The 14,215-nt window shown below is 35.9% G+C and overlaps 1 protein-coding gene across 1 annotated transcript; it reads right to left on the reverse strand.

Annotated features, from left to right (window-relative positions):
• Positions 1-274: 274 nt before the first annotated feature.
• LOC113682259 (guanine nucleotide-binding protein-like 3 homolog) lies at positions 275-13,419 on the reverse strand. Its single transcript, XM_089206589.1, has 24 exons — positions 13,325-13,419; positions 13,188-13,240; positions 11,505-11,562; positions 11,064-11,146; positions 10,530-10,646; positions 10,111-10,162; positions 9,823-9,860; positions 9,434-9,505; positions 9,094-9,157; positions 8,520-8,623; positions 7,709-7,853; positions 7,474-7,498; positions 6,852-6,914; positions 6,357-6,468; positions 5,563-5,628; positions 5,249-5,336; positions 4,351-4,405; positions 3,882-3,981; positions 3,346-3,382; positions 2,759-2,841; positions 2,087-2,194; positions 1,174-1,326; positions 1,019-1,055; positions 275-637 (listed from the first exon to the last, which is right to left on the reverse strand). Exons 1-24 carry the CDS (start codon positions 13,335-13,337, stop codon positions 573-575), a joined length of 1,791 nt encoding a protein of 596 aa, XP_089062715.1. The 5' UTR covers positions 13,338-13,419; the 3' UTR covers positions 275-572.
• Between the last annotated feature and the right edge of the window lie 796 nt (positions 13,420-14,215).

Below are 14,215 nucleotides of genomic sequence, written 5' to 3' on the forward strand. Positions count from 1 at the left end.
ATTCCTGGAGTAAACCACGCTGAACTATTACCTCTTTTTTTCGGCTAACTTATCAATGTGTGTACTGCTCTCAATCATGAAGTCACTCACTAGCACTGTGATAGTCAAGTATCTTAAACGAGGACACAACACAGTGATTCAGCCTGGGCTCGAATTCGCACTCCTCGACCAGGAGTCTAGTGCTCTTACCATTAGATCACCGAGTCTCCCATGCCAACATATACAACTCGGCAATATCGAACAATCTGACTACAATGCGATTCTAGAGACCAACTTTGTCGGGGAGTATTTTTAATCAGGAATAAAGTATTCTCGTCCTGTACATTTTGTCTCACGCTTATTACAAATAATAAAACAGAGGGAGATTAAAATAAAAAAATACATAAAAACAAATTTGTTTTTATCCTAAAATTTCTCTCAGACGATCAATAGTTTTCCAAAGGCTTCAGATCCAAGCTTTTTTCCCTCACATTCTAGCTCTATTCTCTCTCTCTCCCTTTTTTTTTCAATTGAACCTAAGATCAATATGCGTGATTGTTATTGCTGTTAGTCCAGGATTATGTCTTTTCTCTTCAACTGAAGTCAGTGTCAAAGTTGTAATCGTCATCTTCAGCCATTGCCTCTCCTTGACTCGTTGCTGTAAGAGAATAGAACAATTCATATTCAATTCGTATGAACCACCCTGAAATATAACACTACAGTCAAGATTCCATCGAGTATTTGGTTCTAATATGTCTTCCTAGGGTATTTGGAACCTCACAACTCTCGATTCCAGCTACGGTCAAAAGCTTCAAGTAAACTACACAGCTACAAAGAACTCTATCGTGATCTGGGCTATTACAGCAGCAAGGTTCAGATGTGACTAGCGTCCTGTATATAACGTTAAGACCAACAATGTCAAAGGAGTTGATTGTGCTAAAAGATTGAGAAAGTTGGTAAATTTTGTGCTTGGTTGTCTACTAAGGAGAAACTTAACTTACGAGGCGAACCTGGTCCTTGTCATTCATTACAGTCTTACCTTGTTTCCGCTTGTCCCTCTGCTGCTTCTTAAAAAGCTAAAAAAAAAAACAAAGGCCAAGTAATGAAAAAAGATGGGAAAAAAGAATTCAAAACACATTGCATTGCTATCTTGTAGCGGAATGGCTTGGGCACGAGACACTAAACATATTTTACCTTCTTTCTTTCCTTATTAGTCTGTAGATTAAATTCATTGATTTCATTCGGCGCCAGTCCACCTGAAGTCGCTCCCCGAGATTTCGTGACCTCCTTCGGATGTGAGACGGATTTTGAATTCTTGACAAGAACTGTCATGCCATCTTTTTGTGCCTACAAGAGTAAAATTGGTCGGCATAGTGATGATAAGTTTTGATTCACCCTTGACTACACTTTTGATTGGCCCTTAGGATTTCAGCTATCAAACGAATCCAAACACTTCTCATTGTCCGTTACGCCTCGTTCTCAAGGCGAATCTAGTTTACATCCTTTAATTTAAAAATGGGATTTCATTCACATACAAAATAATTTTAAAGGATAAGCTATGCAGCACGCTTCGTTGATCTGCGGGAGACTTGGATTCAGGATATTCACTACCTCATTGTTTAGCCTAAATTTTGGTTGGACTTCATTGCTTAACACTTGATGTTTTTAATCTTTTTGACTCAAGATGGTGTTTGGTGGCTATGTGCTGTAAATGTTTAAAGTGGTGACATAAACTGAGAGCGTCCTATACTGACGCCCGCCACTGATCTCTTTCTAACACAAACAATTCACTCAACAGCAAAGTAAATATCATTTGTAGTTTAGAATGAAATAGTAAACTAGGACCAACCTCCATCAATCAAAAGAGCACCGATTCTCAGCAGATTTCATGTGAGTCGTGAAGGTTAAGCAGTAACTTCAGTCTGTTATCGTTGTCGTCATCATCATATTTGATACAATTATTATCAATATGTAATGTTATATGATTCTTACCGTCACTGTTGTTGTAGTTTTTTATTTGAATTATCATATTTCATCGGTAGCATCGATTTCTCCTCTCCGATCCCTTAAAAAGCTGTTGACGTAAGAAGAATAAACTTGATCATACCTGCTCACCATCGCTGTCTTCCATGGCTTCTTCGTCTTCTTTGTCGTCGTCGATTTCCTCATCATAATCGCTGTCATCTGAGTCGTCGTCATCTTCCTCGGCGGATTCCTGTGTTAAGCAAGGCAAATAAAACGTATGTTTTTCAATTTGTTTCATTACAAAAACTTTCACTCTTTGGAAGAAAAAGTTTTATAGATTGCGTTTCTTTTCAGTTCATCCAACCAACTTTAAAATGCCATTTCGCGTCCTACACTTAATCCATCAAAAACTTCCACTTAATACCAACTCGACGGAAAACCCGCTCTGAATGGCCTGGTGGAAGGCACGTTTTATTCCGGATTGAGAGGTCTGCTTAGGCCAGCATTCACTGATGATGTGTTCTGGGAATGACGACTTATTTTTGACAGTAGCTCTCTAAACTGGCTACGAATAATCAACAGTAGGTAACGATTAACTGAAAGACAAACCTGACTATGACGCTCATGGGGACGAATAGAAAAAGAGAGCTCAGCGACAGAGTGGGAATAAAAAGAACAGAGACATAAAATAATACTCCACTATCCTCCACTCTTACGTAAGAAAGCTTGGTAGGAAATTTGAAAACTTCAAGAGAAATAGCAAAAAAGTTTCAAAATGGATTAATAAATGAACAGTTACAGCTTCGAAACTCACCATATCTTCCTCATCAACCTTAGCTGCATCCACAGGGTCACCCGCTTCAAGCACCATTGCATCTTCCATTGTGTGCCGCAGACCTACCAAGGATAGCAAGTACATGAATTTCCTGATTAATTGCTTTATAAATGTATATACCCCAGCCCGTAGTTAGAAATGGTTACAAAACACTGAAAACCATTTAACAGTTGATTTATTAAATTGTATCAGTATGCAACTATGATGGAATGTTTACGATAAAAACCGTCTTTGCAAACACACAAACCAATTTCATAAGCAACCTTGCGATTTACCCACTTTCAAAAGTTTTTTTCCTTTTTTTTTTCAGTTGGTGACAGACACATTCGAGCAAAAAAGGCAAACAATATTGATTTCTCTCGTTTGTTTGCTATTTTTCCTTTTTACAACACATTTCGAGGCCAAAAATTGTCGTGGCTGAAAATGTACGAGGCACCAAAGATGTGAAAACCAATTGCTTCCCGTGCCAAAAATTGTGCAGGAAAAACTTAAGTAACCACTAAACTGGGTCTTTCCTCGCTTAGCGCCAGTTCTGTGGTCTTTCTTTCTATCAGCAGCAGACTTACCATGCAATTCGTCATGTTCATTCTGTTGGAGAGAACCCTGAAGAAAGAGAGGTGCAATGAAATTAGTAACGAGGAATGTGAAGATATAACAGACATTAAACAACCCAGTAGTCTGAGCACAGCTGTTCATTCATCCCTCTATCTTAGCCAAGCGAAGCGTCTTCACACCTCTTACATCTGCTGGCATTCGCATTCCATAACTCTCTCGCGACTCTTAAAAGAACCAGCGCTTTGAGGAAAAAAGGGTTTGCGGCGAACATATTAACACCCCTAGAAGGGCAGTAACAATTTTCAAAATCGATGCACTCTCAATAAAAGATAATATTGTTCAACAATTTGTCTTGAAATCAATGCTTTTACGAGAGTTATACAAAATTGCTTTGGCTTTAGCAAATAACTTAATAATAAACCAAAGTAAGTAACTTGGTATGACGAGTGATGATGAATAATTGTCGGTGCAGTTAAAGTTTAAGAACACTGACACAAACACATGAAATTACTGAGGAGAACTTCATCTCCTTCCTTTCATATCTCACCAAATCAAACTCCTTGCTCCATTCACTGACAATATCAGCTGATAAATGGGTGGGTAACTTGTGCTGTTCTGGCGGATGAGTATAGAATACAATCTTTCCACTGTGGATAAAAAAATCATTTTTCAAACACAACGTAAGTTAATATGTCTCACTCACTAGGTGCCAGTGACCCTCCAATACAACACGATGTCTGTATTTGATAAAGCACACTCAAATACTTGATGCATCAGTTTATCAGGAAGTGTAGGGTCCGGCAATCCCTTTCTTTCTGTCAAACAAAGACCAACTTCCAGTGCAAGGTAGGAAACAATTAGGAGAAACGTGAATTCTACAAACGCTCAAATGTTGTTCTCTCTCACTGAACTCATATCAAGTTGAAGGTAGATTTGAATGGCACAACAAATGACTGGAAATGTTTTGAGAGTCTTCCTTCAATTCTGCATACAAAACTACAAGTCAAATACAAAACCTGTTCCAGTCTTTCAACACTGATTTCCCTGCTGCATTTACATTGGGAATGCCACCTGCAACAGTTGAAAACAAAAACAACAAACAAAAATCTAACACACTTTCACCCACTGAAACAGAGTCAATAAATCAAGTTGGAAGCCTATACAGTAATCTAAGTTATATAATTATGATTATTAAGTTCAGTACCAAATTTAAGCTAACTTCTTATGAAGTTTCATTGGTGTTTATATACTGTATGTCCTCTCTTCAAAATCAAGTTCAGTATGTGAGAAAATGATACATATACAATGCAGTTTTTGTAAACTTGTGTTTAGCCCATTAAGAGAAAACTTGATTTTGATAGACTACTTTCAAATCACTGCGGCCAAATAGGTAATAAATTACAAGAAAGGTTTTGTTCTAACAAAAGGTTAGAAGGGAGGGGTGGGAAAGTTAACCTATGATGACCTATTGTAAAATGAGTAGTATCAACTCTAGTGACCTACAAAACCTGAGGGAAACCAGGACAACAACCAGCATTAAACTCCACCCATGAGAGGCCCAGGATCAATCAAACCCTTGACATAGCAAAGGAAGGCCATCCTCTCAGCACTCTGCTATCCCTTTGTCCCAACTAAAGAATCAACAAAGATGCCTTAGGAGCACCACCCTCAACAAAAGTATCCATCAGCAAACAGAATTTTACTATGTAACTTGTGATTTAAACCTGAGTTACACAGGATACCTCAGCTGCAGATAAGAAAATGTACAGTTGCCTACTTCAAAAATTTCTGACTTTACTTTCCTTTACCATAATGTACATCACAATAATTATCATTCAAACAGCAGAAGAGACCTATGCAGAATGAAGTAATTCTTAGATCATTCATTTCAAACATTTAGTTTAACTATCTTACCTTTCTTTAACTTTCCAAGCCTCTTACCAAGGTGAGAGAGAAACTCATGCACATCTGTATAATCTGGTACTAGATATTTTTCCATGACCTTTCAAAAAATAGAAAGAAAGAAAGAAGGGCCTCATTATCTTTAAAAAAATGATAAGCCAAAAGTTAGTCAAAGAGCTGTGTACTTGTTCAGGGTTGAAACCAATAGCATGATGTTTGAAAAAAAAGTGCAAATTAAAACATAATAAGATTTGCTCATATCTATAAAGTTGCTTTTCAAATTTTTTAATATGAATGAAACAAATAAATGAGGTTAAAAAAATTACCTGTCGTTTGTTACATCTTTTTAAAATAGCTTCAACTGCTGGGACTGGATCATCAATGCTTTCTATCTGTTATGGAACAAACTGCACTATCAATAACTAGTAGAAAAAGAAAATAAAAGAAAAAATTGACTCTATAGCATCAGAGCCATAAAATCACTAATAAACCAGTGAAATACTGTGTGGCCAATCAAGATTCTTAACTCACTGGGGGATATTAGTTGGTTATTAACAAGCATAACAAATGAGCTAAACTCAAGACTGCCAAGAACAAACCCCACATAGTGATACAAGTGGAATTAAACCTGATGCACCCAGCTGACCCAGGGGCCATTCTAACTCCTGGAAAACCTACAGAGCTGCACCTGTCTTGTGTCACATGTCAGTAAAAGTAGAGGGAAGAGCTTCTGCTACTCTCCATCAAAGATTCTACTTTGGTTGATGCTTACCATCAAGTTGTGCTTTGTTATAAGTATCACTGGATTTCCTTATCAAAAAGCATTTAGTAATGCAAATTGTATATCCAACAATTTTGAAGATGCAAGGCTGGCCCAAACTTAACCTTGAAAGTCTTTCACCTGTACTACCAACTGGTTATGCACAATATTTTTAAAAAGGCCATTTAATGCGTTAAACCCATGTGGTTATTGATATACCATAGTATACCTGATAAAAAAAATGTCATAGAAATCTTGTGAAGATTTGATGGCAGTGAGGCACATGGATGCAGTATAATTTCTAATTAAGGGTCCTATAAACATACTGGTACGATTTCAACAAATATTTCTACTTTATACCTTAACACAGTTCCGTAATATAACAGCTGAATCAGAGTTTCCGCTGTCCATCACAATACCAGGACTGTCCAGAAGTTTGACATGTTTGTCCAAATGTACCTCTTGCATGCTCCTGCAGTTTAATAATGTCCTATTTAGATTCTTCTATGATAATGTGGGGTAAAATGTTTTAAAATCCTTACCATATTGACATTTTTGAGGGAAAAATAATTAAAGAAAAAATCACTAAAAGGAAGGTGAAATCAATTTGAATACTAAGCAGGACATAAAAATTATCAAAGATCAGAGTTCTCAGTGTAAGTCCTTGAACAAATTCCTCGGAAAAAAGTACATCTGGAGATAAAGGCTCAAAACAAAACCTCAACATGTTATTTAGACTAGCTTATAATATCATTTACTTTGCAAATCCTGTGAGAGATACAGTGTAGGGTAATAAGTTCACTTCAGAGTAAACTTCATGCTACATTTAAATACAAGTAAAGAGTGCTGACTTACTTTGTAACCCCTGGAGTGGCTCCAACAGTACATGCTTTACTCCTCTTTAGACTGTTGATGATGCTATCAAACAACACAAAAATGATGTTGATGATGTACAAAAAAACATATTACATAGGACAAATTTTTTTTTGCCATGATTTGACTTTATTAGCATTCTCTAAAAGTTTGAGGAGTCACACACCATTTCTGCAGTCGAGAAAAGTAACCCCCAATCTTATGAACATGGCACCATTACACTCTGTATATTAAGCTACTAGTACTGCAGATTCCCATTAAAATTGCATAAAATCCAGACAATTTATGGGCAGATGGTCCTAAAGTACAGAGAACTTGGAGGAATTGGATCTTTCTACCAATTATACCTCAATTATTTTATTTACTCTCTTTATAAAATGAGGAACAATACTGCAAAAATAAGATACACAAACTTCTCACATGTATAGTTGCAATACAAAACCTAACTTAGGTCCATATCATCAAACACAGCTATCATGATAGAACCTTGCTGCTGTAGACACCATATGAGGATCACAAGGGAAAGTCTACTACAAAAGTAGTTGATTATACGCTATCTTATTTTGTCACTTACACACCACAACATTAGATAATTATAGTTCACCTGCTTTTGCCAACATTAGGAAAACCTAGATATTCAGAGGGAAAATAAATAAAAACCTATAAATGATCAGCTCCAAGCATATAATCTCTAAATGTTATTGCAATTGTATTATGAGTGACCATCCTGGGGTGGGGGCCACCCCAGGATGGGTAAAGAAATCAAAGTGAATAGGCTTGACCTATTGAAACTGTAAATGTCCTGCAGGGAAAAAGGACAAAACTCCATGTTATCATACCTACTATTCCAACAGTAATAGCAGTCTTGATGTCTTTATTACGGCAATAATTTCCCAGAAGTTTAAGTAAAGTGTCTGCTCCTAAACAAGCACTGGTTGCTAATAGATCTCCTGAAGCTAATGACAAAGATACCTTACTTTGATGCTGGAGAAAAAGATAACAAGAAAGAGACTGAGAATAACTAACTGACCTAAAGTGACTGATAATCAGTTACTACAAACAGTAATTGATATTGGCTGGACTCTTCAAATATCTTTTGGTATATGTTTACTAAACATTTTTGAAACATAAGTGTAGTAGGGTTTCATGTAAAGCACTTGGACCATCCAAATACATTGCATATTGTTGAGGTGAGGTTCCTCTGTTCCTTTCAGAAGTCTCATGTCTACATTAAGTTTCCCTTTCTCTTCTCAGTTGTTCATTCAGGTACATGTTAGGTACATGCAAGGAAAACAAAATGTTGACCTGATCAGCAGTAGGAGGCAAGCTCCCTTCTTACCATTGTTACATCCATGCTCACTTAGAAAACTTAATGGTGTCTGACATTTCTTAGAAGTAACTTTTACTAGTTTGTGTCATTTGTCAAAAATATTGAACATAATAATGTATGCAGCTTTAAGTGACAACTTGCTCTCAATCAAAACCTTAAAAACTAGTGACCATTAACTGCCTATAATTTCAAAACTTCATCAAAAAATTCCACTGATTGCCCTGCATTATTAGCCTCTGCACACAAAGGCTGAACAAAGAACTACTTGCTAAGTTAAAGAGGATCTCTTGTTCCAAAAATATTTATATTTAGTTACTTACCAGGTTCTGTCTTTGGTTCTGTGTAGATGCCTTAAAAGCAATTGTTGGAAATTCATTACGGAGATATTTCAACCACTGATCTACAATTTGTCTTGGCACAAGATCTGCAAAATAAATTTTTTAAAAAAAAATTGTTTTTATTCTTTAAATTTAGTAGATAAACTTTTGGCACAAGGAGTATAAATTAAATAACAATTGTAACTTATAAGCACCCAAGAATGCAGTCCTAGTGTACAACTTCATTTAACATTTTCCACTGATTTTTTTTTGTTTTGATTTGTTGGTTTTTGTGATCAGTTGAAGGTGTTTAGGGATGGACTTGGTGAGAAATGTGGTGATTTAATGGTAAGTCCTATAAATTTTGGACTCAACATATTCTTTTGCATAACAGTATACTCTCCGTGGTCCCCTCTCAGTCCACAAGAAAAATTGGTACTACAGAGCTGAAGAGAATTGTGAGGAAATACTGAGGGTACAATGTAGTGGAATAGAAACCATCCATATACCAAAACCCAAATAAGCTCTGCTGTTACTGGTTTGTGTGAAGTCATCTTAAACCTTGCCAAAAACTCACCTATTTTATTTAAAATCAGAACTAATTTCTTATTGACTCCAGAAGATAATACTGCCTCCTCTACCTGTGAGCAGTTAAAGAAATATTTAGACATGTGCAGGTACAGAAGCTTTTTTCTTGTCAGTGAAATGGTGATTATCTTGATCATCAAACTTGTGCAAAGTTCAGACATTTCTACCTTAAGGCCTTAAGTTCATATCAAATTTTGCAAAAATCGAAATTGACTCTAAGTGCCCTCCAAAAAATTATTTACACGTGAGCCACCACTACAGTGTTGCCTTTCATTTATAGCTCACAAAAAGCCAAAAAGGTATGTATTCTCTAAATAGTATCACATCACCTGTGGACATCTACAGCCTAAAGGATCACGGGCATCTAATACTTGCAGGACAACATCTGCAGCATCAACAACCTAATAATGAATACACATTTCATCTATGAAATAATCAAGTGATACTTTTTATTTTAAAAGCCCATGTGCAATATGGTTGGACTCAACTCTCTAGAACTATTATTTGGTCTAGAACATTAAGGTGACACTCATCAATAAACTTCCCAATGAAAAATTATGTTAAACTGCATATCAGAACATTTTGAACTGCATTTTCATGAAGTTCCACTATGCAACAAGGGAACATTTCTAAGAGGAAATTCTTTATTTCTAAAATTTAAAGTATGTAATATATCTGGAAATTTATGCAATTGTATGTTCATAACAGGTTACTGTACCTTCTTGAATTCTTTGTAATATGCTTTAAGTGATCCCTCTGTGAACAAGTCAAACAAATATGGCAGTCATAAAAAGAACATGAAGGATAGAGTTGGACAGAGATAAATAAACAAACAGTGTACATTGTCAATCAATTCATCAAAAATAAATCACTCAATCAATTTGATCAATAAAGTTAAAGAGATTGCCAAAAAAGGTAAGTTTTTAAAAACCAACACAACAACCATGAACACTTGTCTGTAATATTAAGAGACAGAATGAAGAATATTCAATTTTCCTGTACCCACCTACTTTTCTGCCTGAGTTAATATCTGATTGAGAATTTTCTTTAATTGCTTCCTATAAAAAATATTAGGTTTTCCATCAGAAAATATTTAGTAACAAACCCTCTTTGACAGGCAAAAGCTTGGCCTTGTCCAATAATCTGACTGTGTATGTATGTTACAATGATAAGGAACATTTTTTTTCCAGAAAATGAAACAGTTTTTCTTTTATTCACCACCACTTCTTGTGCTGCAAACACCAGTCAGTGGCCTGACATATGACCTACCTACTAACATAAATAATTTGCAGGCTTGTCTCAAATTCCAAAAAAATACAGAGCTGTATACATCATATCCTTTTGCTAGACACCAACTAATCATACAGTGGTTTAATACAAAACATTTCATCAGAAATTGCAGCGAACACATTCCAGTAACTGTACCTTTCTTTCAAACTCCTTTCCTCTCTTGAGAGCATCCTTCTGCAAACTTTCTAGATTTCTTTTTTTATTCACTTCTTTCAACCTGTTCTTCTTTCTCCTTTCTTTATCTTCTTCTTGCTGCAAGAATTACAGTATGATCTTATTAACACTAATTTATAAATAAATGTTCCCTAAAATATTAGAACTTCTTCACAATTTTAACAAAGAGGCAGTTTAGAAAGTTAACCAGCACAACCTTAGTGGGTGCTCTCAGACAACAACTGCTATTTCAGCCACAGGTTCAAGTGGTGCCATGTGGCTAAATTGCAGTTGAATCTTAATGCTCGAGAAAACCTTTTGTTGCGGTTGTCTTTCAGTCCTGGATAGTTTTTAGCAATTTTTTTCAAGTGTTCACCTTTTTCGTTACTCTCATCACTTGTTTGCTTGATATAATGTTGACATTGTAGGGAGAAATTCTTTCTCAGTCACTCATAGGAGTTAAAGGGTTAATGGCTAGTTTTATTGTCTACATATGTTTAGTTATTAAGTACTCACTCTTCTTTTCTTGTCCTCTGCTTGTTTAAGTATTTCCTCTTTGAATGGAAAAAGGTTTGGGACTCCTGGATCTTTCTTGTGTTCTGAAATATTAACATTTTTAATAATTAATCCAAGACAGTCATCTAGTGTGAAGAAAGGGCTTAAAAATACATCAACCCAAACCAGGATCAGAAAAACTCTATGAAGCAAGCACCTTGAACTAATTCAACAGACTATGAATACAAGTTTTCCAGCATGTAAAAACAATTTCAGGTTTAACTCCAATTTGTCTTATGTCTGAAACAGAGGATCATACAAATAAAACAAGTTTGAAACAATTTAGACTTGAAATTTGTTTTAAGCAACAATGCAATATTAAGACACAAAGTCTTTTCTAACATGTTTATCTGGGTTATCATCTAGCTCAATTTAAGCCTATCATTTATGGATTTTACATACTTTTTGTTTTTCCACTAATTTTGGCTTCTTTTCGTTGTTTCCGAAGATGCTCCCTGATCTGGAAAGAAAGGTGAAACAATATTTAACAACATTATCTTAACTACAAAGATATATTTTCAGGTTTGTAATGATTGATCCCAAGAAGGGTATGTAGGACAAGTTGGCGATTTTATCTCATCATCATAATACAAATGATTTTTAAGTGGCCATACATCTATTTTTCAATGGGACAAAAAATGCACCAAACAATGTGTTGCTTTATATCGCTAATGTTATGTTAATATTTATGTTTGTACTGTTAATATTCATGAAGAAAGGAATAAAAGAAAAATGGGGGTCAGGTAAAACCTTGAACAACACTCTTCTAAAGGTAATTGCTGATGTTTAAGTCACAAGGGAATGAATTAGAGGGGGTATAATAAAGAAGTTGGTGTGTCATTATCTTGATGGTATACATGATATGTTTAGATGTGTGATGAAAAAGTTGGTCATTCCTAGTGTTTTAGTCTATTTTATCCCCACTGTATTTCTTGACTTTGGGTAAGATATACAGGTAGTAGCCATGGTGACTCCCTTGATGAGACTCTATCCTCAAAAGTTCAACATGACCACCATGATAATAGTCTATTAAAACAATTTAAAGCTAGGGTAGTCGTTCCCTTTATCCACCGAGGTATAGTGTTGAGGTGTTAGACAAGCACTATAATTCTTAATAAAAGGGTATTATTAAGTTTCTAAAGAAACAATGGTGCTGTGTCAGTGGGAAAGTATAACAGGATAATTAAGTGTTATCATCTGAGTTGATAATGTAAATTGGCCACTGTGGAGAGTTTGAAGGCTGACATTTAAAGTGATTTTAGCTCTAACAATGGGCTAACATTCGAAACATCAGCCTTTAAACTCTTTACAGTGGCCAATTTACGTTATCAACTCAGTTGATAGCACTTAATTACCCTATATTTCTTAATAGTTTAGCAGTTACAGATTTATCATGAATTATGTAAAATGGGAAATATTAATTGGGTTATCTTATAAAGTGAGTTTACACCATCATCTTGATACAGCAAGTGTGCAACTCCAACAAAATTTTGAACTCTCCCCAACCCACTAAAGCAGACAAGCTATGGTCAGCTAAATACATTGGGAGCAGTTCAAAGAATTTTAGAGAGAAACTGCAATTGATCTTCCTAAAAAGTTTACTCACAGACTGACTCAATGGCATTTACAACTGCAAACTGACTGGAGTTAAGCCCTATTGATGTTACATTAGTTAGTTAGTACCTGAGATCATACTTTTGGATAGGATGGTTAAAATTCCCACTGATTGGAATGAGACGACTCTTGATACTACAAGATTGATTCAATTGATAACATCGAAAACGCGTAATCCATAGCCTGAGGATACTGATTTCATTGATTCACAAGTACAATACATATGAAAGAATGAAATCCAATGATGCTATGGTCATCGATTTATAACAAGGTTTTCAGATATCGATTTTTATTGCCTGCCCAACCAGAGCAATGATATGTCTAGTGTGAGGGCAGTCAAAACTCGATCTTCTACTTTGTCGAATAAAAGTGTTTCTGTCTGAGCAGACACCCCTACATGTTACTAACTGCAATGTACTGTGACTCAGCTGTACTACTACGATCGTCACATTTCACAATCCACAAACAAACCTTTCGCTGTATTTTGTATTTCTTGTGGGCCGTCATCCGCTTGCTCTGTTTCTCTGAAGACAATTTAAATCAACGTTTCAGATATAGGTTAATGGCAAAAAAAGCCGCTTGCTGACACGAAAATTTACAAAACTTACTTGGACGGACCATACTTTATTTTGTTCTCGGCTCTCAATTAACCAGCACTCCACGTGAATCTTTCCAAAATGGCGGAACTAGTGCTCAGTCTCCTTAGGGCTGACTCAATTTATTATCAGTACAGGATTTCCATACTTATGTTAACGTAATATAGGGGTCAATATATAAATAGAATCGCTTGTCATGGTATGCAAAATAAACCTCCATCTCGAACCAAAGTAAGATTTCGTTCCCATTAGGAACGAAGATGGAAAGAAAGGGAAAGGATTTTCGTGAAGGTGATGCATTCAGTTAAAGACAGGCATTCAAGGAGACAAATGGATTGGAGTGCTCCCATTAGGAGTCGAACCTACAATGGCCTTCCGATAAGTGCTTGCTTGTTACTGTGCTGTAGGAGACTCGTCCCAGGCAATACCTTTTAACTAGGTCCAAAATGGCAAATTTCCATCATACCTCTTGGATATGAATTTCAAGTTCGATGCTTTTGCGCAATCATGATGGAAATGAAAACGGTAAATTTTAAGTCTGACGATTTATGTGAAAGATGTATGTAGTTAATGTCATAGGCACGCTGAGATGAAAAAAAAGAAAAAAAACTCCTAGTGTTCCTAACAGGATTCGAACCTACGACCTTCCGATGACTACTTCAGATACCCTACCACTGGGCCTTTGTCGACTCGTGGTAAGCTAAGCCGTTAAAGAAGTTCTGAGGTAAAAAATGTCCCACCATGATGCTTTTGCGCAACCATGACGTAAATGAAGATGATAAATTTTAAGCCTGGTGATTTAACTGAAATATGACTTTGTCACTAAATGACACAGAAATACCTGGAGAAAAAAAAAAAACAGAACAAAAAAAGGAGTGTCTCCAATAGGATTCGAACCTACGA

The sequence above is a fragment of the Pocillopora damicornis genome, chromosome 5 (assembly GCF_964200805.1).
Source record: "Pocillopora damicornis chromosome 5, jaPocDami1.2, whole genome shotgun sequence".
Lineage (NCBI taxonomy): Eukaryota > Metazoa > Cnidaria > Anthozoa > Scleractinia > Pocilloporidae > Pocillopora > Pocillopora damicornis.

Bases quoted from the DNA above. Each gene is read 5' to 3' on its own strand.
- LOC113682259 (XM_089206589.1), bottom strand. The intron at 6,915-7,473 runs GTGAACTATAAT...GTTGTTTGATAG, and splicing joins CCTAATGTTGGCAAAAGCAG to CATCATCAACAGTCTAAAGA. The intron at 2,195-2,758 runs GTGAGTTTCGAA...TGCTTAACACAG, and splicing joins AGGTTGATGAGGAAGATATG to GAATCCGCCGAGGAAGATGA.